General features: G+C 45.7%; 1 protein-coding gene across 2 annotated transcripts in view; it reads left to right on the top strand.

Annotated features, from left to right (window-relative positions):
• Positions 1 to 24970, top strand: part of LOC135391506 (sorting nexin-8-like) — an 88873-nt gene that overhangs the window by 54251 nt on the left and 9652 nt on the right. The window contains exons 11-12 of one of the 2 annotated variants that reach the window (XM_064621772.1): positions 5281 to 5376; positions 18673 to 18828. In XM_064621772.1, the coding sequence (XP_064477842.1) occupies positions 5281 to 5376; positions 18673 to 18828 (252 nt within the window). Of the gene's footprint in view, positions 1 to 5280; positions 5377 to 16724; positions 16827 to 18672; positions 18829 to 24970 lie in introns of those variants that run through there. The other variant, XM_064621773.1, reaches the window with a different exon arrangement.

Genomic DNA, 24970 nt, shown 5'->3' with positions numbered 1-24970 from the left:
TCTCGGTTACAACTTAACAGAGTTTTATAGACCACTCTTCTCATTCAGGTTATGCACTGACTTTTATGCCTGATACCATGTAACATCAACAGAAATGGTGATACCATGTCCTACTTTTCGTTCTTAACTAGCTTTTGCAGAAAGGGATGATAGACTCACATCAGTTTAAAGACAATATCAACCCCAAATTTCTTTCCTGTCTTTTTTTGTGACGTGCTGCTGTGTGCGTGTAACTGATAATAGCTATGTTCTTTCCCCTTTTATTGCTGGTCCTTGTTGCTTAGATACCTTGGAGTATGGCACATGCAGCAGCAGTGGCGTCGCTAGAGTATGCGTCACCCAGTGCGGGAGCTCTTTGCATCACCCCCAACCCCACCCCATTCCACCATTAACGGATACCTTTCCGTACCAGGCGATTCACGATAAATAAACATATTACACCACACTCAGAAAAAAAAAAACTCCAAGGCCAAGTGACTATGAAACTTGTCTTTAGCCTCAGCGTTTTCCTCCATTCAGATTCACATGACTTTGACGGGACATGGTGTCAGTTCGAATCATCCAGAGGTCCCAATTAAGAGATTTCAAATTAACAGGATTGCACTCTACAGATAAGTACAGTCATGTCATTCGCACGTCAAAGATCAGCTGTCTGTTATCACCTCGGCCCCTTCAACCTTGAGTGCATTTCATCATTCAGGTGCCTTGGTTACAGTAACTTACAACCTCTCTTTGTCTATCATATTTTATTCCTACAATGTACTTCTAAGCTTGCACTGCTGACAGCTAAAATATTGGCCTATAACTCCTTATTTAGACAAAAACATTAATATGCTGCCCTGTCTGAGTCCCCTATCAAGTATTTCTCTCTTATTCTGTAGAGGTCATCCAGAATCGTGTTGTAAACTTCACTCTGAATGGCCTTAGCACCACCTCCAGTGTTACAGCAATGGAACCTCTTTCTGTGCCTCGATATATATATAGGGCCTGACTTTTTCGGGTTTTATTTTTGGCCAAATTCGGGGGGTAAATATCGGGTGATATTTTTCATTCGAAAATTCGGGTGTATTCGGGTTAAATCCTGTTACGGCATATTCTGTCGTCAGGAATTCGGGTGCATTCGGGTGATTTTTTTTTTGTTTAATAAAAATTTGTCTTAACATGGAACTAATGTTTAGCAATGTTATCAAACTTTATTTTAATGCACGCTTATGAGTGTGCCACGCAACCCGGATGTTTTCGGGTAGATTCGGGTTAAACCCGAATTTTACAGATTTTGTTCGGGGGGTAAATATCGGGCGGATACGGGTTTAACCCTAAAAAGTCAGGCCCTATATATATATATATATATACAGTCAACCCTCGATTTATGAACGCCCTCGGTTCCCTGAAAAATCGTTCATAAATCGAGGATTCCGTTAGGTGAGCACTATGGAGCAGGTGCAACAGTAGTATTTGAGAGCTGTGATTATGTTTATCATGCAACATACTATGTAGTTTTGCTTTGGACCATGCTTTTTGCTGTGTGAGTCTTAAAAAGAAGAGACGTTAGCGCATTCACACTCTGTTTATTATGCAATATATTGTGTAATCTTGCTTTGCACCATGCCTTCTGTAGTGTCTATCTTACAAAGAAGAGACGTCAGCATATTCACGCTCGACTGGTCTTCGATTTCGTCGAAATACAGAATGGCACTGTGAATGTTTTTCCACGCGGAGGCTGCAGTAACACTCAGCTGCGAAGCACTTGAGGATTCGTCATCATCACTGATTTCATTGTCAGTCGTGTCTTTCGACAGTTGTACCAGAGCGTTGTCGTCAAGGGGCTCGGAAACGTCCTCACTGTCACCATACGAAATGCACTCTTCAGCGGCTGATTCCTGAAGAGATGAGTCCAAAATGCGCAGTTACCTTCGTAGTTCAGCCAAGGGTAGGGCGTCGTCTGGGCTGAAACATTCGCACTCATTCGTAGCACATGGAAGGATTCCCATGTGTCGCCAACAGTTTTTGATTGTTGCTGGCGAAACACTTCCCCAGGCTCGGATGAATGTCCTAATGCACCAACGAAGCCCTACAGTCTGTTTCTCTCCTGATTCAGCAAGGGCAATGTAGTGGCGTACCAATTCAGTCTGATAACGGACCTTCGCCGACCGAATGATGCCTGCGTCGAGTGGCTGTATCTTTGACGTCGTGTTAACTGGAAGGAACTCAACTCGAAGATTGGTGAACTCTTCACCGCGCAGCTTGTGACACCCAGCGTTGTCAACCAAAAGTATCGCTTGCCTGTTCTCCTGCTTGAGCCTGTTGTCAAAGCGTCTCAACGTCTCTTGTCCGTACCAGAAGCATTGCACTGGAGACCACCAGTCACTCTCACCTTGCTGCGCTTTGTGCCGGGAACACGGTTGGCTGATAACATCCGCGTGGGACCTAGCTTGAAGAACAATGCAGTCTCATCGAAGTTGTAAATGTCGTCGAGGCTGTACCCTTGAAGAACTCCGTGAAGTCTTTCACGCCCCTCTGATACCGTGGTCGGATCAACATCGCCGCTCTCACCGTGGATTCGGTGGCTGGAAATCTTGTGGCGAGCCTTGAATCGCAAGAGCCAGCCGCTTGAGTACTGGAAGTCGGAAGGCACTCCTAATGCCAATGAAGAGCCATAAGCTAATAGCAAAAATACCATTCAAGACAAACAATAAATGAAGGCAGTCCTCTGTAGGCAGCTTAAGTGCGCCAAGAAGACGTGCCTTTTCAATGACCATTTTGTCGCTGACAACGGCTTTTCTCGCCACTGTAGCCTCGATCCACAGTACTAAAGACCGCTCCAGGGCTTCCAGTTCCGGCAACCTCCGCTTCATCGATGACGCATCTGCTGATGATATTCAAAGCCAAGTACCGGCATCTTTCAAGTCTGTAGACAATGTTGACTTGGCGATGTCCAGGCCCATGTCGTGGCGAATCCAGTTTAGCGTTGCATTCAAATTTGCCGTTGGATGAGCCTGCTTCCACTGACAGATGTCCCGCTTGTCTCCCGCTGTAAGGCCTGCTCGCTTCTTTCGCGCTCGTGATGCTTCCATTTCAAAAGTCTTGAGGAAAAGCGATCGCTGCGGCCCTCACTGACGCCGTGTGCTCTACCCTGACATTCCGTCCAGTAAGCAGCTGAGTCAGTCTTGTATGCTTCACACAATAGCTGCCGTGGACAGGGAACACGTCACCAGTATGTTCTGCCAGTTTCCCTGCCGGTCTGCGTTTATTGACCTCCGGATGACTGAACTCCGGATATTGAACTCCGGATTATTCATATGTATTGAGGACAGAAGCACTTCGTCGCCCATAATGTGTTCCCGGAAAACCCGTTTGTTCTTCGCATTTCGAAGGGGGTCTTTTCCCTTTGGAGGTCTTTGTTGACATAGGGACGATTAATTCATAAATTGAAGACAAAAACGCATGGCAAGTCCCAGTTGTTTCCCAGAAATTTCGTTCATTGTTCGGATATCGAGATTCATAAAACGAGGGAAAAATACATGTAAAAAGTTTGGTTCCTTGTGCTCCTGTTCATAAAACGAGGGAATTCATAAATCGAGGGTTCATAAATCGAGGGTTGACTGTATATATATATATCGAGGCTGTACTCCTGCTGCATATTTGCTGTATTTTTATCTTTTTGCTGAATTCCAGCTGTGTTTTTAGTGCATCTTGCTGAAAACAGCAAAGCACACCAAGAGCATTTCTACTGCGAGATCATGATAGGCTAACTTTGCTAACTCATTTTGCTGCTATCCCGCTGCATTTCTGTTGTAGCAGCAGAAAAGCAGAAGGATACAGCAGATTTGCAGTAACAGCAAACCTGCTGCAATCCTGCTGAGGGTTGCTGATACGAGTCTTTACTGCAACGAGCAGCAGGATGCAGCAGATCTGACAGATCTGACTTACAGCAAAGGTGTTGCAGTCCTGCTGGAATGTGTGCCTACTGCAAGAAGCAGCAAGATACAGCAGATTTGCAGTAACAGCAAACCTGCTGTAAACCTGCTGAGGGTTGCTGATATGAGTCTTTACTGCAACGAGCAGCAGGATGCAGCAGATCTCACTTACAGCAAAGGTGCTGCAGTCCTGCTGAAATGTGCAGCTACTGCAAGACACTGCAGGATACACCAGATATGCAGTTGCAGCAACCGTGCTGCAACCGTGCTGAAGGTTGCTGACATGAGCCTTGCAACAAGCAGCCGATATGTGCTGTTGTTCTGCGCACCTCTTTGTGATATTTAGATTAAGTTGAGGCATTAGCCAAAAAAGGTTCTTGATGCAACAGATGAAGAGCTGTTACCCATTTATTACAAGTCACAAATGTTGAGTTAAGAAAGCGAAATATATATAAAATCACAGTCTTCAAATGGATCTCTAGTTCTGTCACTTCCTGTTTCATAGGACTCTTAGACAAGTTTAGTTAACAGAAATAGTTAGAAAGACATGTCTATTCTCACAAATATTGTCTATTCCCACATTCCTACAAAATATAGCAGGGATGCTGTTGATAGCACAGCTACAGCAGAACTAACCTGAGCTGCTGTTTACAGCAGAGCTCCAGCAAAACGTAGCAGGGATGCTGTTGACAGCAGAACTACAGCAACGTTTAGCAGCTCTCCTATACACAGCAGAGGGTAAGCATTTCTGCTGTGTACCTGCTGTGCTTGATTGCAGCAAGGTTACAGCAGAAGTGCAGCTCATATTTTTGACGTATGTCATAGATTATCAGGTCTCTGCATGTTTGATAAAATTTTTCATAACAGTAGCCTGCGCTTTCGATGTTAAGCCCTCTCTCGTACATCTGTGAACGAGTCGACCATCATTTTAAAGTTGACTACAGTCGTGCAAAAACAGTTATTGCCTATCGGATCTTTTGTCCCACGCATCTCCAACTTCTGGAATGACCTCCCTGATCAATGTGTACTGCTAACTCACCCAATTCCTTTCAAGCCTGCTGTAACTAGCTTACTGGGTAGTTGATTACATACTAATGTGCATTAGAATTGCCTCAAATAACCATATGGTACTGTACTATACCGGAGTTTTGTATCAGTATTGTTATTGTGTTGTAGTTGTATTTTCTGTTCTGTTCTTGCTTATGTCTTCGTATGTGCCTTCAGACACTTAACTTGTCATCGACAATTGATCAATAAATGTTTCCAGTATTCCCATTATATTATTAGCATTGTTACACCAACCTGTCATAGGTAGATGTTACAAGGGCAAGGACAAACACGAAAGTATTTGCATATTTTCTAGGAACTGTGTGATCGACATGAGTCTGGCGTTGTTCTGGGTCACCACAAAGCAATCAACCGCATGGTAAAAAAGTCTACACAGTCTTCAGGGGCAATGGTAAGCATTTCCTTTTTTATAAGTCCATTGTCATTGTTCTCATTCATGGTCCCCACTGGTCCTTGAAACCCTGGAATACTCTGGAATTTCAAAATGCAATTTTCAAAGTAACGAAAAAAAGAGAGGAATTTTCAAGGTCTGGAAAAGCCTGAAACTTTTCAGTGGAGCTGCTTGTGCAAGTTCCACTTGTCCGGAGTCAGAACTATAGTTTCAAAACAGCAGGAGTTTGCACTCTTTGCAATAGGCAGTGATGGGCAGTACTACTCTCAAGGGACTGTCGCATCCATCCAGGTTTATCCTGAAACTATAGTGCCGTTTTAATCTTCGTTCATCACCGATAATAACGCCAAAAATCAGACACGAATTAGTGGAACCAGTTTCTGTGCAATTTGATGCATTGCATGACAAGAGCGGATGCTGGATGTTGGGAGTATGCCGGAATTCCCTCTCGGGAAATTTAAGACAAGGCAATCAGGGGGTGCCTTCAGGGCCTGCAGCTTGCAGAGGTCTGTGATTGGCTTGTGGAATGTTGTTTTATGGGGTAGCGCCTGCTGGATGCATTCGTACAGCAAAGCGAAGTAACAGAACTCACACTCATAAGTGAAGACCAGCGTATTTACAGAGGACATTTCACTTATGGTGAATTTCGCTGGTCATTTTCGTGCAGCGCAGTGTACTTGCCATTGTGGGTTCAGCCTACAAACGAACCAAGATCGAACGGAAGGACCAATGAAACGCAACACACGTTGGATTGAAGAGGCCTTGTAACGTGCACGCTCAAACGTGTGTAACATTCTCTGCACTACAATGACCAGTGGAATTTGCAGTTACGTAGTATACAGTGAACCCTCGTTAGTATGACCCCAATAGTCTGACACGTTCGCTTTACGACCATTTTTCTTGGGAACCGTTTCGCGGCCATGTAAATCCGCCTCGTTAGTACGACAATCTGCTTATCCAACAATGACCGAGATTTTTGTCACAAGTAGGGTCAAACACAGGTAGTAGTTGAACCTCGATATAACAAACGTTGATTTAACGAAATTCTCTATTTAATATATTATTTCTGTTGCACGTACACTTCTCCATAGAGGCCAATTAATTTCTGTGCTCGATTTAACAAGGTGTATTAGTGCATGTTCTATTTAACGAAGCCTGCAACACAAGAAGCCCGAAAACACTCCTTGTTGCAGCACCGCATTCACAGGTCCCCAAGTGAGAGAGAGAGGAGTAACTTTATCGTCACAGTGCATTCTTGTTGGTTATAGACATTGTCACGGGGAGTGATGTAGTAATTAGCATAATAGCAGACTGGGCATCCATCTCATCCCTTTGCTATGGAAGCCACAGAGTCGCTCCTGTGTTACTTTAGTGTTTGGATGTGCTTCCTGTGGTTCCTTGCGATTAGAGCAGTCCGAAAAATAAAGGTTTTGTTAGTTGGCGAGAAACTTGCGATAATTGATGCCATGTCCAAGGGCAAAAAGAAAAGCGACGTTGCTATATGCGAGTTACGAATGTTCTGTGCTCGCATCAGAAAGGACGGCTCAGGCTAAACTTTTGTTTTGTACGCTCGTGTATGGCCCTGTAAGTATGGAGATAACTTGTGTGGTCAATAAAACGTGCATGACATCCACAAATAATAGTACCATTCGTATTTTTAAGCCAGTCTTATGGCAGAACGACGTACGTTGTGCAAATCGGCACTTGAATCATTTTTTGATCAGCCAGTTCGATTTAACGAATTATTCTATTTAACGGACTAGGTCATTTTCATTTTCGTTACATAGAGGTTTGACCGTATTATCTTGTCATTATGACCGTGTCACATGACCCTCGAGTAGTCCTAGGAAGAGGCTACTACAGCAGAACCTTGCTAATTCGATTTCTCTTAATTCGAAATTCCGGTTAATTTGAAGGATTGCTGCGGTCCCGTCTTCACGCGTTGCAATCTGACCGCATAATTTGAAGAAAACTGGCCCGTATCCTGCTTAATTCGTAAGTTTCCTACAGAATTTCATCATCTCCCATTGGTTACCAACCCACGCAACGACAATCTGCCATAAAAACCACATGCTTCCTCCCTTGCAGACTTCTCTTTCCCAGCCGCCAATCACGCGGTGCAATCTCCTTGCTCCTCGTGCTTCCTTGCCACCCAGCGTCCCTGTCCCTGCAAATTGTGCTGTGCTGCCGTTATGGACTATGCGAACGGCGTTTTGGCTTGCTTTCCTTCGGTTCTTTTGTTGAAATCCATTTCGAAGTCCACTTCTTGCCATTTCTTCCCTCCATCGCAGCCACGAAATCTGCAATGTGCTGTAAGCTTCTGCTGGTGATGCAAGCTCAGAGGAGGGCTTTGTGTCTTTTGAAAAGTATGCCAGGATAAAAGACTCAGAACAAACCTAGCGCAAACGAACAGAGTGACACCGGTGGCAGAGATGAATGGAGCCGTCCTTGAATGAACGGTGACGTGCGATATGTCATTTTCGGAAAGCAGCAGGCGATGATAAGCAAGTTGAACAAGAGATAAACTGATGTTCTGAGGCTGGAACAACATAGAAGGGACAGATACACAGAAGATGTGGGTTCGATCCCTACAGCTGGCTAACCTTTTCAGTGACTTTCATCTTTCATAAGCAAGTTCTTTGGAAAATATATTGCCACGTATCATAATTGAAACGACCACACGGAGCAGCGGCAGCGCGCAGGGAGGCGTCGAGCGACGGGCTGAGATCCACGACACGCCGCGCTGATTAGCGAGCGATGCTTCCAGAAGCATCTGTTCCTTCGCTCTCTACTCCTTCGCCTTCTACAATGTTCACCGCTGTGTATAAAAGCTTGTGAGCTCCGAGCCGGAGCATTCTTTACCTTAGTTCTGTCTAAGAGCTACCGCCCTTGTGTTAGCCAGCTAAGCAGCTAGAATAAAGCGTTCGCCGATTATTCGCCGTCTCGCTCGTCTGTTTAATCCGTAACATTTCTGGTGGAGGTGCAGGGCAATCCCTGCTCATTGGCCTGTTAGAACAGCAACGACTGAGTCGAAGACAGCGTGGTCTACCTGCGGAATTCGGCCCATTGGGACTCCCAACCCGCAAAAAGATTACTACAGACAGCATCACCCAAACGCAGCCGGCCACCGCGCCTGTCGCCCCTGCACGATCGCCGAAAACATTTACCGGGGAACTGTACGACGACGTTGACGATTGGCTCGACCACTTCAAGCGGATCGCTAGGTTCAACAGGTGGAACGACGACCAGAAGCTCGTCAACATCTACTTCTTTCTTGACGGGACGGCATGGACCTGGTTCGAGAAAGCGTCAACCGAGTTTGTTGAAGATGTCCTGCAGCTTTTCAAACGAGCTGACCCGAAAGCCTTCGAAGAAAAGAAGGTTCAGCGGCTCATTCACCGTCACCGGCAAGACGACCTGTGTGGCGCAGCCCTAACCGGGAAAACTGAAGACTGCAGCTCTGGGAGGTGAAGCTGCGGACCGACGAAATATTACAATTCCTCGAACTCGATGAACAGCAACGCCGCGACGCTCGAAAAATCACCAATAACCTGCAAATACTCAGCGACGGCTATGAGACGACTGCGTTAATCGATACCGGAGCCGACGACTCTGTTATGAGTGCTACGTTGGCTAAGAAGCTTCGCAAGGTGCAAATGAAGTGGGATGAGCCTGACATCGGGACTGCTGGTGGACACGTCGTAACACCGTCTGGCCGATGCACGGCAGTCGTACAAGTGCGTGACATCCAGTACGTCGTCAGCTTCGCCGTCCTGCCGAACTGCCCACGTGACGTCATCCTCGGAATGGACTTTCTACTAGAAAATAAAGCGGTCATCCGTACAAGAGAGTATTAGATGAAAATCGTCCGGTGGTCCACCACAATTGATGGGTTTGTTGAGTTTCAACAGGTGATAATACATCAGGTCATCTTCACCAACGGAGTAATTTCCTTAGAGACGCCAGAAGAGGAAGACGACGATAATGCATGGCTGACACGTATAAGCCCGGAGAAGCGCACAAATACGCATGTGGCAGCTATAGCAAGTCAGCGGGTCAACCTTCCTCCCTTGTCATCACGTATTATTACTGCTGTGAGTGACACAGCCCCGAATGGCTCTCTGTTGGCTGAAGGAAACATTCATCTCCTCCTACAACGCAACGCGGCATTGGGATAGCAAGAGGAATGGTGCCTGTCAGAGACGGAAAAATGCAGCTACTGCAGGAACCGCAGCACCTCACAAGTGGCACAAAATAGCTGTCTTTGCGGACGATTATATCACCACAAGTACTTGTCTCCTGGACAGTGCACGCACAGACTACGCCACAGAACACCACGACCACCCATTCGACGTAAACCCTCAACTACCTGCGGCGCAAAAGCACACCCTTCTGCAAGTACTACAGGCTTTCAGTGACTGTTTCGCCAAAGTGCGACAGACGACGGTAGGAAAGCATTGCATCATAGTCGACGAAGACGTCCGGCCGATTCATCATATGCCGTATAGGGTGTCACCTAAAGAGCGAGAAGACATCCGAGCACAAGTAGAAGAAATGCTGAACGACGACATTATCCAGCCGTCGACCAGTCCGTGGGCGCCGCCGGTAGTACTCATGAAGAAAAAGGATGGAACACCCAGGTTCTGCGTCGACTTCCGAAAACAACTCAACCAAGTCACGAAGAAGGACGTTTACCCGTTACCACGCATCGACGACACACTCGATCGTCTCCAAAATGCGAAGCTCTTCTCCTCCATGGACCTCAAGACGGGGTACTGGCAAGTGGAAGTCGACGAATGCGATCGTGAGAAAACGGCCTTCGTTACTCTGGATGGGCTTTACGAATTCAAGGTTATGCCGTTCCGCCTCTGCGCAGCTTCAGCTACGTTTCAGCAAGTCATGGACACCGTACTGGCTGGGTTAAAATGGCAAACCTGCCTTGTATACCTAGACGACGTCGTTGTCTTCGCAAGAACATTTGAGGAACACGTACAACGTCTGAAACAAGTTCTCAAGGCCATCAGAGCTGCGGGACTATTGCTAAAACCTGAAAAATGTCGGTTCGCCTACCAAGAACTCATGTTTCTCGGCCATCTCGTATACGGCATACGGCATACGCCCGGATCCCGAAAAGACAGCAGCTATCGCCAATTATCCTGTTCCTTCTAACGTTAAAGACGTACGAAGCTTTCTTGGTCTCTGCACCTACTATCGCCGCTTCATGCCAAGTTTCTCGAAACCCGTTTGAGCAGATGGGGATAGACCTACTCGGATCCTTCCCGTGATCGTCTTCCGGAAATCGTTGGATAATCGTGGGGACGGACTACCTAACACGCTACGCCGAGACAAAAGCCCTCCCTCAAGGGACTGCCGCTGAAGTGGCGAAGTTCTTCGTTGAATGCATTGTACTCTGGCACGGAGCTCCCACGACCATAATCACCGACGGAGGAACAGCATTCACAAGCAGACTCACCCAAGAAATTCTCCGCCTCAGCCATACCGTCCACCGCAGAACGACGGCGTACCATCCACAAACAAACGGCCTCACTGAGCGGCTAAACAAAACTCTTGCCGACATGATTTCGATGTACGTCGACGTAGAGCACAAGACGTGGGACGAAATACTGCCGTACGTCACGTTCGCTTACAACACGGCAGTCCAAGAAACAACCGGATTCACGCCGTTTCACCTTGTGCATGGACGCGATGCTGCCTCACGAGCCCAGTGAAGAAGAAAGCGATGCCCTGGACTTCACCCAACGAGCCGAGGAAGCTCGCCAGGCTACGGATTGGACAGCAACAACGAAAGGATACGAGAAGGTACAATCTACGTCGACGAAACACACAGTTTAGCCCAGGAGACCTGGTATGGGTGTGGACTCCGATCCGACGACGAGGGTTAAGCGAGAAACTTCTCAAACGCTATTTCGGCCCATACAAAATACTGCGACGCATAAGAGAGGTGGACTACGAAGTAGTACCTCAAGACAGCACAGCTTCTCGGCGAACCCCGACCCCTGAAATAGTTCACGTCGTTCGCCTCAAGCCGTACTACTCCGGGTAGATTGGGCGATCGCTGGAACCAGAAGAAAATTGGCTACTTCTTTACCTCGAGTACCTCGAGAGCCCGGAACGCCCGCCGAATCTGCTCTAGCATCCTGGACACAAGTTCAGGCATCGATGCACGTCTATGGAGGGGGCAATGCTACGTATCATCTTTGAAGCGACCACACGGAGCAGCGGCAGCGGGTGGGGAGGAGTCGAGCGACGGGCTGAGATCCACGACACACCGCGCTGATTAGCGAGCGATGCTTCCAGAAGCATCTGCTCCTTCGCTCGCATCAATCTCGTGGACGGATCGACGACCTTGGAGAAGCTTCTCTACTTCCTCTTTTTCACTGACGCACGCTTTCTGCAATGTTCGCCGCTGTGTATAAAAGCTTGTGAGCTCCGAGCCGGAGCATTCTTTACCTTAGTTCTGTCTAAGAGCTACCGCCCTTGTGTTAGCCAGCTAAGCAGCTAGAATAAAGCGTTCGCTGATTATTCGCCATCTCGCTCGTCTGTTTCATCCGTGACAATATATATTTTCCTTCACCATGTGCCCAAATTTGCTTAATTCGAATGCCTGCTTAATATGAAATTTTTTCACCATCCACACGACTTCGAATTAACGAGGTTCTACTGTACGTATCTCTTGTAAAGGGTGACACACGTTAAAGTAGGGCGCCAAGGTTTGGGATGACTAATGATGTTGTTAACCTCAGGATTACTCAGAGCTCTTTTTGGACCGCCGAAGCGCTTAAAAGGGCAGCGACCATGGGACACAGAATGGCCAGAACGAAGCGGGAGAGGACTGAATTGACAGCCACAATGAAGAAGGTTTAACGGGAGTCCTTCCTCCCCCCAAGATGGTGCTATTGTCCATTTTGAGAACTTGATTGCTGAGATTTGCTCCAAGAAAGCTTTTATTCTGCGTAGTGGTCTGTCCGGTCAGCGGAGGGTGCGGTTCTCGCTAGAATAACAATTTGCTTTGTGACCAAAATCTGCGGGAATGGTGGTGGTCATATCAATGAGGGTTCACTATATTGTGATGCGAACGCGAAGCAGACAAGCTCCGAGACAGTAGTCTGCGCTGTGGTGTGCCTGGCCTACGTCATCATGATGTTATTGTTGGAGCATCCTTAGGTGCAGACTGTGACTCAGTGCAAAACACGACTGTATCCATCTCATACACACATTTCTGGATATGATAGTCACTTGAAGTACTTTTCTAAGTTCTTGGACTTAACTTTAACTACATTTCCAGGTGTGTACTCTATACTGTACTGTGTCTCTGCCACGTCGTGGATTTAGTCCCATTTGTAGAGGCACAAGAATAAATACAGAAATAGAAATAAAAAGTACATTTGTTTAGTACTTTCCCATCAAGTACTCAAGTACCCGACTGGAAATGCAACAACGAAAAATGGAAAATATTAAGTAAAATTTCTGTCTAGAAGCAGTATTTTTGAACACTAAAATGGATTGCTGTCCTCCTTTCTCATAGTATACCAAGAGATACAAGGATGAATAAATTGGGAAATAAAAGTACTTTCCACTAGCACAGCTGGTTGCCGGAGCAGCTGTAAACAGAAATGATGCCACCTGTTGCGGTTCATATTCCTGGATAACCCTAACTAGCTGGGCTTCGGAACTAGCATTTGCAAAGAAAATGCTTACATTGGCATTTAGCCAATCAAAACATGAGCACTTTATACGATGTTGTCACCACCAAGCAGTTTTGCACTGTGCATTGTTGCAAGTTTTCCCTCTTCAAAATGTACCAACATGATTAGATTACTGCCCTAACTCAGTTGCAATGTACTTGACAGGTACATTAAAGTACATTCCCAGTACATCCATCGTACTTTACTTTAAGCGCATTTAAAATGTTTTACTTTGTACTGTATTTCAAGTACCATTGATGCCAGGTACTTTGTACTGCATTTCAACTACCATTGATGCCAGTCATTTTGTACTTTCCTTTAAGCACTGTTTTGGGTATTTAGCCCATCACTGGCAATAGGGATCAGCATCAAGAAATTAATGTCACTCTCTGTTATATTACTTGATTTTCCTTTCATCCTATGATTTTTAACATTCAGGAGTCATGAGTCACATTTGTGAACGGATCACTATATTGTGCTGTCCCCGTGTGTTCTCCCATGTGATACCTGTAGGTTATGTAAATATTCTTGTGAACCATTGAAGGTTAAAAAGCGATAAAAACGGGGCTTTATCGCTTTTAGGATGAACTATTGCGGCCCTGATTATAAACCGTGCTTTATATGCCAGCCAAAATGATGGCTGATCCTTAAAATGTCCTTGAAAGACCCTTGAATTTTGTTTCCAAAATTCAGTGGTCAAAATCCATGCTTAAGGCCCCGGGTTTTCCGCAAAATATCGCGGAATCCTTCGTTTGGCATGGGGTTTCACAGAATCCCTTATTTTTAGGGGTGCACGGATATTCGAGTTCTCAAATTCAAATCAAATATCAATCACTCGAAATATTTCATTCGCAAATCGAATATCCAATATTCGGATTTCCGAATATCCAATATTCGGATTTCCGAATATCCGACTATTCGCCGAATTACGAATGACACCTCCCGAAAGTGGGCTTCACCTGAAGCTTCCCTGCATGAGGTGACGCCTGCTTTACGAAACTGCCCATGCTGCAGGACCAGCACAGACAGATTGGAGTTTAGCTTAAGATAATGTTAGCCCAAGTTTATTGTGCATACTTCGCCTGAGGAAGGGACGGCGTCCCTCCCGTGTGTAGTTTAGCGGTAGCAGTGGGGGACTTGGATTTGATGTCTGAGAGTTTGCCTTTAAAGACTCTTAAATGCCTACAGGCGAGAAAAAAAAAAGGGTGTCCTGTAACTTCCACAATGCATGTATTGTAAGCTCCTTTCTATAATATTCCTATAAAGTTCCTGTAAACTCTGTAGATGCTGACAGATCTTTCAGCAGGTATGAAATGAATGCAGGTGACAGACCTTTGTTTTTATCAGAGGAGAACACAGGATATCATGTATGTAATGCTGAGCCACAACAGTTCTTTCAATCTGTAGTTTTATAAAATATTTTTGTTCCCACATTATCCAAGAAAATAAAGTGTTTCCCATTTCAAGCAGCCGTTGACTGCTTGCCACAGAAAATCGCAGAATTTACAAGTTGGTGCCCCTGAATTTTGAATTTGCAGAGGGCAGGGGCCTTAACCATGCTCATTGTTACGTTCATAACACGCTACAGGATACTGTTGTCCTAGGTGAGGGAATGCACTGTCTACTTCAATTAAAAAATTCTATTTTTGTTATCTATGCCAGCCAAATTCCAACCAAAATCCTCATTTGTTTTGGAGAAATAGAATCCTAAACAGGTAGAAATTGTCACTTCCTTTGTGTGAGGAAGAAGGAATATTTCCTTGGCTCTTATGCAGGCACAAGCTGACCAAAATAAAATTGTTAACCTCAAAGGAACACTGTCCATCACACCATCACGTCCTACTTTTTAATTCAGTATGTGTGTGTGTGTTCCACGGGAGGATATCACTAAATTCCTAAAAATAGGTTTAACTTGAAGAAATTATAAACCTACATGGGAATACACTCATACAGACTCTTGCCACAAAATGAGGTTGTTTGCATTTGTGCTACGCATTAATTGAGCAAATTTGCATAACTACACTAAAAAAATTTCCAAGCAAATACAGCATTTTTCTTCCTGAATTCTGAAGCCTATGGCCATAACACACTATTCCAATCAAAGTCACGGGGTTTTCACAAGATTTCGACGAAAATTTGACAGCTGAAAATCAGTCGCTGGGTGAAGTGTGCTCGCTCATACTTACGTTTGCGGAACTGTTGGCTCCATCCAGATACCGTCTCTCATGTTCAAGAATAAAGGAAAGCACGCTCTTTTGCCCTTATCAACGTGTCTGTCATCACTCGCCAGGCGGGTTGCGCGACAAGGCTTCCATCAAAATAAAACTGTTTCACTCTTTCCCCTTCGTCGCAATAAAGGCAGAGCCAAAAGTTCCACAAATGCAAATTTCACCGGGCATGCTTCGCTCAGTAAATGATTTTCGGCTGTCAATTTTTTGTAGAAACCTTGTGCAATAACGTGATTTGGAATAGTGTGTTACGGTCATAGGCTTTTTGCAGTGCAGTGGATTTTCTCAAGTTCTTAATTGCTTTTAGCAGCTGAATATTGACAGCGCATGTTGATCTATTGTTGCCAAAGTGTCACGCCAGCTCTGGTTCCTAAAAAGAAATATGCGTCATTGTACTTCTGCGACTAAACTGACAGCATACAAAACTTTAATACGTCCACTTCTAGAATATGCCGACATTTTGTGGGACCCATTTACCCAAGTCCTAATTGATTGTCTGGAATCTGTCCAGAAAAAAGCCTTGTGTTTTGTATATAATTCGTACGGGAGAGATATTTCGGTCACATCGTTGTATCACGGTCCATTGATACTCTCTCTGGTCACGAAACTCCGCCGGAGAACAATAGGTCAGGTTGGCCTAGGGAGAACCGCCGCCGCGCGGAGGCGCGCACGTCGCTTCTTGGGGAGAAAACGCTAGCTGATACGGGTAAATGCCCCTTCTTTTGCCTGCGTTTCGACCAGTGTAGACGCTTCTTCCTGAAATCCATGTGCATCCTTAGACTGTGAATAGATTTCGGCTAATCTATGCATGCCGCAGACGTGTTGTATCCCAGCGTTTCGCTCAGGATATGATAATTCTGGTGAAAAGGTATCATTTTTCGCGTTACCGACTGATGCCATCAAGCGAGACAAGTGGACGCGTTCGATACCTCAGAAAGAGGACTCGCGTTTCAGCTTTGAGTCAAAGTGGACATGTGTGTGCGAGAAGCAGTTTGACACGTCCGACATTGTCAGAGCGGACGAATTCCTCGTGACACGCGAAGCTCTGAATGACACCGCAAGCAAAGAGAATATCACCATGCCTCGCGACAGGTCAAAGCTGCGTCCTGAGGGCGTGCCACGAATTTTTGACGGGTGTCCGCAATACTAGAGAACCCCAAAACCTAAAAGTTGCGCAACGACGAGGCTGCCAGCAGCGAAACCGCTGATGAGTTGTGGTGGTAGAAGCTCGGCGCCTCTCATTGACGTTGGAACAGGAGAACTCTGCGTTCAAGACAGACAGCTATGCGCATTAGAGTAGAATGTGCGTTACTATTCATAGAAGCCCTTTGAGACTTCTCTGTTGTAACATATGAATGCAAAGCAGCCAACAAGAGGCCATAATAACACGCATTCACTAATTCTTTTTTTCTAGCCTGCAGTAAAACTTGCAACAATTCCTGTCGGACTGATTCACATGTGTGCATAAAAGCAGAACTTGACCGAATGAAGCGGAAGCTGTGGGACACACAATAGAAGCAGTACACCCTGCTGAGAAAGTTCGCACAGGTCTGTGCAACCTTCAAGGTGTCACATGTACCTCACATATCTATATGTCCGGGTCCTAGCGTTGGATGCAGTGCGCACTAAATCCAGAAAACAACCGAAGAGCTTAATTTTTGTTAGATGTCGGCTGCACTTCTTTGCCATAAAAAAAACAAAAAACAAACAAACAAGAAGCTTAACCTGGCTACACCCAGATCACGCCCTGCTGCAGGTGGCAGGAAAGATTCACCATTGTCCGTGAACAGTGCAAATAAGTCTGGCCATTCAAGGCCGTAAGGCATTTGGTCATTTCATGAGTTGCCCTGGAACATTGTTTTTGACGATTATCATAATTGATTATGTAAAGCCCAGTCACTCACTGCCACTGATGTTCTGTGATATAAAGTCCTCATTGCCAGTGCCGCTGATTGTGATCACTGTTGTTTCGCGAATAATAAAATGTATAATACAATCATAAAATGTAGTTAATTAAAGCCTCCATGGTGTGGGAAACACGTTGCAATAGCAGTATTGTGGAGTTCTGCTACATAAAATAGTAAATTTGCAATAAATGATGATTGGGTTCATTGCTGTAGCGCAGGTGGAGTCTTCATTTTTTCAGACATTAAACGCGATCGAAACACTTACAGTAAAGCTTGTCGATGAGATAACTGCCTAAACACAGCGTTTTTAAGTGACAAAGCGCCGCTGCAAATTTGCGATCAGTCCCATTTGGACATCTGTATGTGAAAGCCATTTCTCGCTGAAAGTTCTCCTCCGTCCGCAGCCGATTATACTGCTCAGAGAGCTATATATCGCTGCACACCCGTGCACGTGTAAAATAAAACAAAATTCAAAAACGTTGAACAACATTAGTTGGTTTGTTGTGCCCAAAACCACCCAAAACGGCCAGCTCAGCCCACGCGCGAACATATGGCTAGGATGCGCCAGACGCGACCGTCACCACCTGCTGCTTACGCGCGCGCCGCCGCGCGGCAGCTCCGGTCCCTAGGCTAACTTTCCGGCGGAGTTTCGTGACCAGAGAGAGTATCAAAGGACCGTGGTTGTATGAAGCATCAGACCTGTTACCTTTAGCCTTCCGCAGACAAGTAAGGCGTCTTGATTTTTTTCATAATATTGTACATGCTAAAAGCGGTCTTAAATTCGACGACTAACTTAAATTCAACGAGAGTCATACCACCAGGCAGAAACACGCTAACCTCATCAGTGAGTTTCGTTGCAGAAAGCAGTTGTTCAATTGTTCTTTTTTCCTCGCACTACTCGCGAATGGAACAATTATTGGAGCAGTTATTGACCAACTAAGCATGTTGAATTAGGCAATCACTTGTTTTCTTGTACTATTTTCGTTATGTTAGGCTCTGTCTGAGCCAAATTGATGCTGTGTCCCTGTGTTGCGCATTGTGCTCTCTCTGCCTTGGCCCTTAACTGATGACTAGGCAGTATTATCCAAATAAATAAATAAATATATATCTGCACTCCACTTGAGTTTCTTTAGAGTGCTTGCTTAGAGGATATTTTTAAAAGTTCAAGCTGAACTATAATGGGTTGAAGACCTCTGAAGCCAGTAAGCAAATGGGGACATGTTTTTCTTTGGCACAACATTAATGAAGGTTCCAGAGAGAGACATTTTGTGGTACAGCATGCCTAGCTTTGAATTACAACACCCTTGCAGTTTGGATGGGACTCATCCTTGAAATAGCGATAGAAGTACAGCTTGTAGCAACTGCATCTGATATGTGAGCATTCAGATGCAGCCTTTCAGAAGCTGAATTTTGGCTCGTAATTGTTAGTAATTAAGTTCTTTTGCATCATTGAAGGGGGACCCAATGAAGCAAGCACAGCAGCTGGAGCACCGCACACAGTTCTCCCTTCATTGCGTGCACTTGGAGAGTCAGTTAGTGTATGCTCATACTGATGTGCTGGTTGCCATCCTGCAGGCCGTGGTGCGCTTACAAACTGAAGGGCATGCAAAGGTAGGCTAATACCATTATAAGTATCTGCAGCGAGTCCTTTCTCTTTGTTTACCTTGATCAGTGACACACATGCCGGATTTGAGTTCATTTGTTCATCATTTGAGGGGAACAACACAGACAATTTCTGCAAGAAAAGAAGAACTTGAATCAGCACAGATGATATCAGGGCTAATATAGTGCAGTATACCTGCTTGAGATTGCAAAATTTGCCTTTCAGGAACATACCATATCTTCTGCCTCCCCACCCCCCACCCTTTGGGAAGTGCATACCAATCAATTTACTAATTTACTAATCACACAATTGATTGCAAAAGGAAGATTTCGATGTGTCCTCTCTGCACCTGTGCTTGCTGCCTTCTAGATGTTAGCCCAAAACTGGAGTGCACTAAGTACATTAAGCACCCGTTACCTCGAACTCGCATACAATCGAACCCGCATATTTCGAACCCACATATTTAGAATTATTGTGTATATCGAACAGTAAACATATCCCCTTGAAAATTGCATGTAAAGTATAGCACAGAGTTTCGGCTTTATCGAACTTCCGTACCTCGGACACCCGATACATCGAACATCAAGCTTCTGAAAAGGTGGCCTGTTCCAAGTGCTTGTGCCGGCAATCTCGCGTCGTCGGAGCAGAGGGTGGGAGGGAAGGGCTGCTTGGACGACACAGAAGAAAGGAGGAGAGGAGGCGCCCATAGTGCAGTGTGACGTAAAGCAACCAATGATAAGGCTTTTTGAGCCCCTCATCTCCTCTCCTCCGTGTGCAAGCAACTCTGCCAACTCATCCTTCCAGCCCTGTGGTGCTGGCGTGGAGTATGTGAGAAGGCGAAGTGTGGCACAACAAAGGACCTCGTGGTTCGAGCATGGATGTCAAGAAGAGAAAAAGATGTGGACTTTTCGGCAAAGCTGCAGATCATACGACAGGTCGAATATGGTGAGAAGAAATCGTCCGTAGCAGATGCATTCTGCATTCCCCGAAGCACGTTGAGTACAATTCTCAAGAACAAGGCAGGGATAAAAGTGAAGGCATCGGAACAGAATCGTTCCGGAGCTTGCAGTGTATGTGCTCCAGTCTACGATAAAGTCGAAAAAGCTTTGTACAGTTGGTTTTTGGACATCCGCTCGTGGAACATTCCGGTGGACGACCAATTGTTAATGGAAAAAGCAAAATGTTTCGCCATGATGTTTGAAGAGCACAACTTTCGTGGTGGTTCCGGCTGGCTGCAGCGCTTCAAATACCGGTATGGAATTGTCGGAAAAGCTGTGTCTGGCGAAAGTGAGTGCGCCAACAACGGTGATATAGAGAAGTGGCTGGCAGAAGAGTGGCCAGAAATTTTTGCAGCGTTTTCTCCGGCAGTCATCTTTAATGCTGATGAGACAGCACTCTTCTGGCAAATGCTTCCCAACAAGACGCTGGATTTACAGGGCAGCACGTGCCACGGAGGGAAAATGAGCAAAGTGTGTGTCTCCATCCTTCTTGCTGCGAATATGGATGGATCAGTGAAGCTACGGCCGTTTGTGATTGGCAAAAGTAAATCGCCACATTGCCTAAAGAACTGCAAAAGCCTGCCAGGATTTAACAAGAAAGCGTGGATGACGCGGGACATTTTCGTCGAATGGCTAAAGGAATGGGACGCGCAGCTAGCCAGGTCTGGCCACAAGATTTGTCTACTTCTGGACAATTGTTCAGCGCATAGTACCTCTGTGAAGCTGAAGAACATTATGGTCAAGTTCCTGCCACGCAACACCACGTCGAAATTGCAGCCTCTTGACCAGGGAGTCATAAAAGCATTCAAGGTGGCATACAGGCGACGACTTGTGCAGAGGTTCCTCGTGAACCGTAGAGTGGGCCTGGAACTGAAAGTTGATCTGCTCGGTGCAATGCAAATGATAGCAGGAGCATGGGCTGATGTATAACAAAGCACCACCGTAAACTGCTTCGGAAAAGCAGGACTAGTTGCGGCCACCGAGAATGTGTGTGCTGTGATGGAGGACGATGATGATGTGAGTTGTTTGGACGCAACGCTTCGACAACTCTCGGTGTTTCCGGGCGTCGTTGCCCCGTCTGTGAGTGCGACGGACTATGCCGGTGTCGACGATGCTGCGGAAGCTGTGTCAGAACTCACTGATGCAGACTTCGTGGCCAACATTGCCGGTGCCGATGGAGGGGATAGCACCGACAACGAAGAACCATAACCATTGCCGACAGCTACTGAGCTCATTTCGGCGTTCCAAGTGATTCGTTGCTGCTGTGTGGACATGGAAGGCTCCGGCCTTACAAACATGGAGCATCTTGAAAAAATTGAGATGCGTGTGCTTAACTTCCTGGCCCACAACAAGACACAAGCTAAGGTGACAGATTTTTTTGTTGTGAAATAAAGTGTTTTCTCTACTTTCGACTTTTCTATCACCGAGGCAGTGGGGGTTAGTGTCGCTCGCTGGTGCTTAAGTTGCCGTGAATTCAGCGCACCTGATACGTTGAATTATGGATATGTCGAACTATTTTGCGATCCCCTTCGAGTTCGATATATGCGGGCTCGACTGTATCTCAAAATATCAGATAATTCCAAGGTTTCCGGCATCACGGGATTAAATTCATTGTTTATCATGCACTTGGCACCACTTATCTCGAAGCATTTTTGGGACTGAGTTCGGATATCTCAAAAATTTGTCAGAAGTACGTAAAAAGGAAAGAAATGTTGCTGCTTGTTCTACTCCTCACACTCATCTAAATCCTTTGAAATAATTATACTCTGTTTCTTTTTTTCCCTTTTTGTAAGTAGTTACGGAAGAAAATAATTGTACTGTGGGTGTGTGTCTTTTTTTTCTTTTTGTCAGTAGTAATGGAAAAAAATAATTGTGCACTGTGTGTGTGTTTCCTTTTTGTAAGGGTTCCAGGACATTTGATCGAACGTCGTTTGGTCGAAAGCTGTTTGATCGAACGCGGGACATTTGGTCGAAAGGCATTTGATCAAACACTGTTTGATCGAGACGGCAGCAGTTGTTCGATCGATTCTTTTATTCGTTCGCTTGGAGCGTTGATGAAACAAAAAAGAAGAAAACAACAAAAGAAATCTTCAGTTCTAAATGCTGTTATCCCAAGGAATATTTCACTCTGTGTCATCCGCTTGCCCATAAACACATTCCTCATCCTAATCCACTTTTTCGCACCCAGAAGGCGATCCGATGATGTGCCTTTTTTTTTTTTTTTTTCGCTATTTATTTGCATTTGCTGAAACTGCGTTTGCAGGAGCTTTGAAAGTAAAATTAGACGTTTAGGTCCACTCTCATGTCCTCGTGGCTGATACTGTCTCAGCGTATTGCTAAAAGTACGCCCAAACATTTCACTTGGTAAAATGCTCCGCAAACTGGGAGAATTTTTTCCTACGCCCACGCTAACGTGAGACATGTGGTTCGCTGCGTTTTTCGAACATATCTGCAGGAAATATGCAGAAGGTATCAGGGCCTTGGGGAATTGCTTCTTAATCTTGTCACGTTGTCTGTGTGTTCTGTTTCATGACCGCTGCCGTTTCGGTCAAACGGTGTTCGATTAAATGGCTTTCGTCCAAATATTCCGCGACAGCTTTCGACCAAACGACGTTCGATCCCGGAATCCCTTACAAAAACGAAACAGTTTCTTCCGTAACTACTTACAAAACGAAAAAGACACACACAGTACAATTATTTCAAATGATTTATTTCAGTGCAAAAAGTAGAGCAATCAGCAACATTTCTTTCCTTTTTACGTACTTCTGTACTTACAAAAACGAAAGACACACACACACACAGTACAATTATTTTCTTCGGTAACTACTTACAAAAAGGGTAAAAAGAAACAGCGTATAATTATTTCAAAGGATTTAGTTCAGTGTGAGGAGTAGAACAAGCAGCAACATTTCTTTCCTTCTTACATACTTCCGTAACTACTTACAAAAAGAAAGAAAAAGACACACAAACAGTACAATTGTAAATGATTTATTTCAGTGCGAGGAGTAGAACAAGCAGCAACATTTCTTTCCCTTTTACATACTTGCATAACTACTTAAAAAAAAAAGAGACACACAGTACAATTATTTTAAATGATTTATTTCAGTGCGAGGAGTAGAACAAATATTTCTTCATGAGCTGAGACAATGTTTACGCAAAAGAGCGGAGCGAAACGTCGAACTGGCCACAAATTTGGTAATGTAATGACATATCCATGAAGCATAATCGTCAAAACTACGCACTATGGTTTGCTATCGCCGCGTCATCGGAATTTAGGTTACCGGCCAGTCTCAAGGTCGAGGCTCAAAGTATGGTGACCACACGTGCCCTTACCGAGCGCCAATGTTGCGCCATGTCTTACGCGAGAGCAGAGGCTTCAATGTCGTAGCTCTACCGGAAGAAGCAGACGACAGCGGCTCACATATCCCGAGCAGAGGCCGCAGCGCTCCGCCTCCCGAGTCCTCCTATTGGCGCGCCATTTGGGGGCGGAGCCTCCCTCGCTCTTGGTCAGCAAAGTCAAGGATAGTCGAAGTTTCTCATGAATGAAGGCGTAAAGTCATCTGAAATTCACAGAAGACATCAGGCTCAGTATGGCCAGGATACACTTAGCCGCAGCAAAGCATTTGAGTGGTGCAAACGGTTCTGAGACGGCCGTACATCGGTGCAGGACGATCCCGGCTGGGGCGGCTCAGAGCCCAGTGTCCCTGAGTTCCTGAGAACATCCAACTAGTGTACTGCCTGATCCTCAAGGACCGACGGATAACATGTCTCGAACTGGCTCGAAAGACGGACCCTTCTGTGGGAACGTTGAACACTGTCATTCATGAACACCTCCAGTTTCGGAAAGTTAGTGCCCGTTGGGTCCCGAGGCAGCTCTTAGTGTTTGACCGGCAGAGAAGACTGGAAATCTCCCAAGAGCTAAGGTACAGTTTCGACACCGAAGGACAGATGTTCCTTGATTCGGTCATTACGTGCGATGAAACTTGGGTGCACCATTTCACTCCTGAGTCTAAACGAGCATCAAAACAGTGGAAGCATCCGGGCTCACCAGCTCCCAAGAAGTTCCGAAGCACCCCGTCTGCGGCTAAGGTCATGGCCACGGTTTTCTGGGACAAGGCTGGCGTTGTTCATGTTGATTTTCTGCCCACCATCAGTAGTGCATATTACTGCCAGGTTCTCTGGGATGTGCACCACGCGCTGAAGCAAAAGCGGCCAGGCCTCATCACCAAAGGAGTCCTTCTCCTACAGGACAATGCACGCCCGCATACCGCGCATCTGACGACACGCACGTTACAAGAACTTGGCTGGGAGTTGCTGCCACATCCCCCTTACAGTCCAGACCTCGCCCCCAGCGATTTCCCTCTCTTCGGGCCACTGAAGGCGTTCCTTGGGGGCCGCTACTTCAGCTGCGATGACGAGGTCAAGAATGCAGTCCGATCATGGCTGCTACGCACCAGTAAGGATTTCTGCGCTGCTGGCATCCAAGCCCTCGTGAAACGCTGGGACAAGTGCATTAGTGCAGCAGGAGGTTACATTGAGAAATAAAACTAATTTCTCGCCTGTAAGTTCATTTTACTTTTGCGAAAAATGAAAAGTCCCGGTTTGACTTTAACACCCCTCGTATATAGGGCAGACAGGGAGATGCATCAGTGACAGATTACGTAAGCATTGAAACAATGTTAACAAAAGGGGGGATAGCTGGCTCATCATTGTAGCATGTGCAGATGCCAACTTATTTTTCCTGATAGCTGTATAGTAGGGAGGCATCGTGACTGAGGCCACACATTTCCTGCTGCAGCAGATCCTAAATTCTGCGGCAGGGGATCATGAATTCTGCGTTTTTCCGCGGCGCATGCTCAACAGCGTTGAGTTCAAGCAGAATCCTCTTTATTGGGCCCCCAAGATACAGAAAAAAGCTACAGCATTAAAAAGCTGTTGTGGCAAAGCATGAGATGGTACTTCGTATTCTCATCTGACAGAGAATGACGTTTATCACTGACAATCATCTTGTATCTGCTGAATGATCTCTCTGCATCAACAGAGTTTATGGGTACACACAGGTACTTGACTGCAGTTGATGCCAGCGTCAGTGTTTTCATGCCATTCCAAAAGCCAATGATGTCAAAGGGCTGTGGTGGTGGGTCGACTTGCT

The sequence above is a fragment of the Ornithodoros turicata genome, chromosome 4 (genome assembly GCF_037126465.1).
Source record: "Ornithodoros turicata isolate Travis chromosome 4, ASM3712646v1, whole genome shotgun sequence".
Lineage (NCBI taxonomy): Eukaryota > Metazoa > Arthropoda > Arachnida > Ixodida > Argasidae > Ornithodoros > Ornithodoros turicata.
This window is presented reverse-complemented; position numbering and strand designations above follow the sequence as displayed.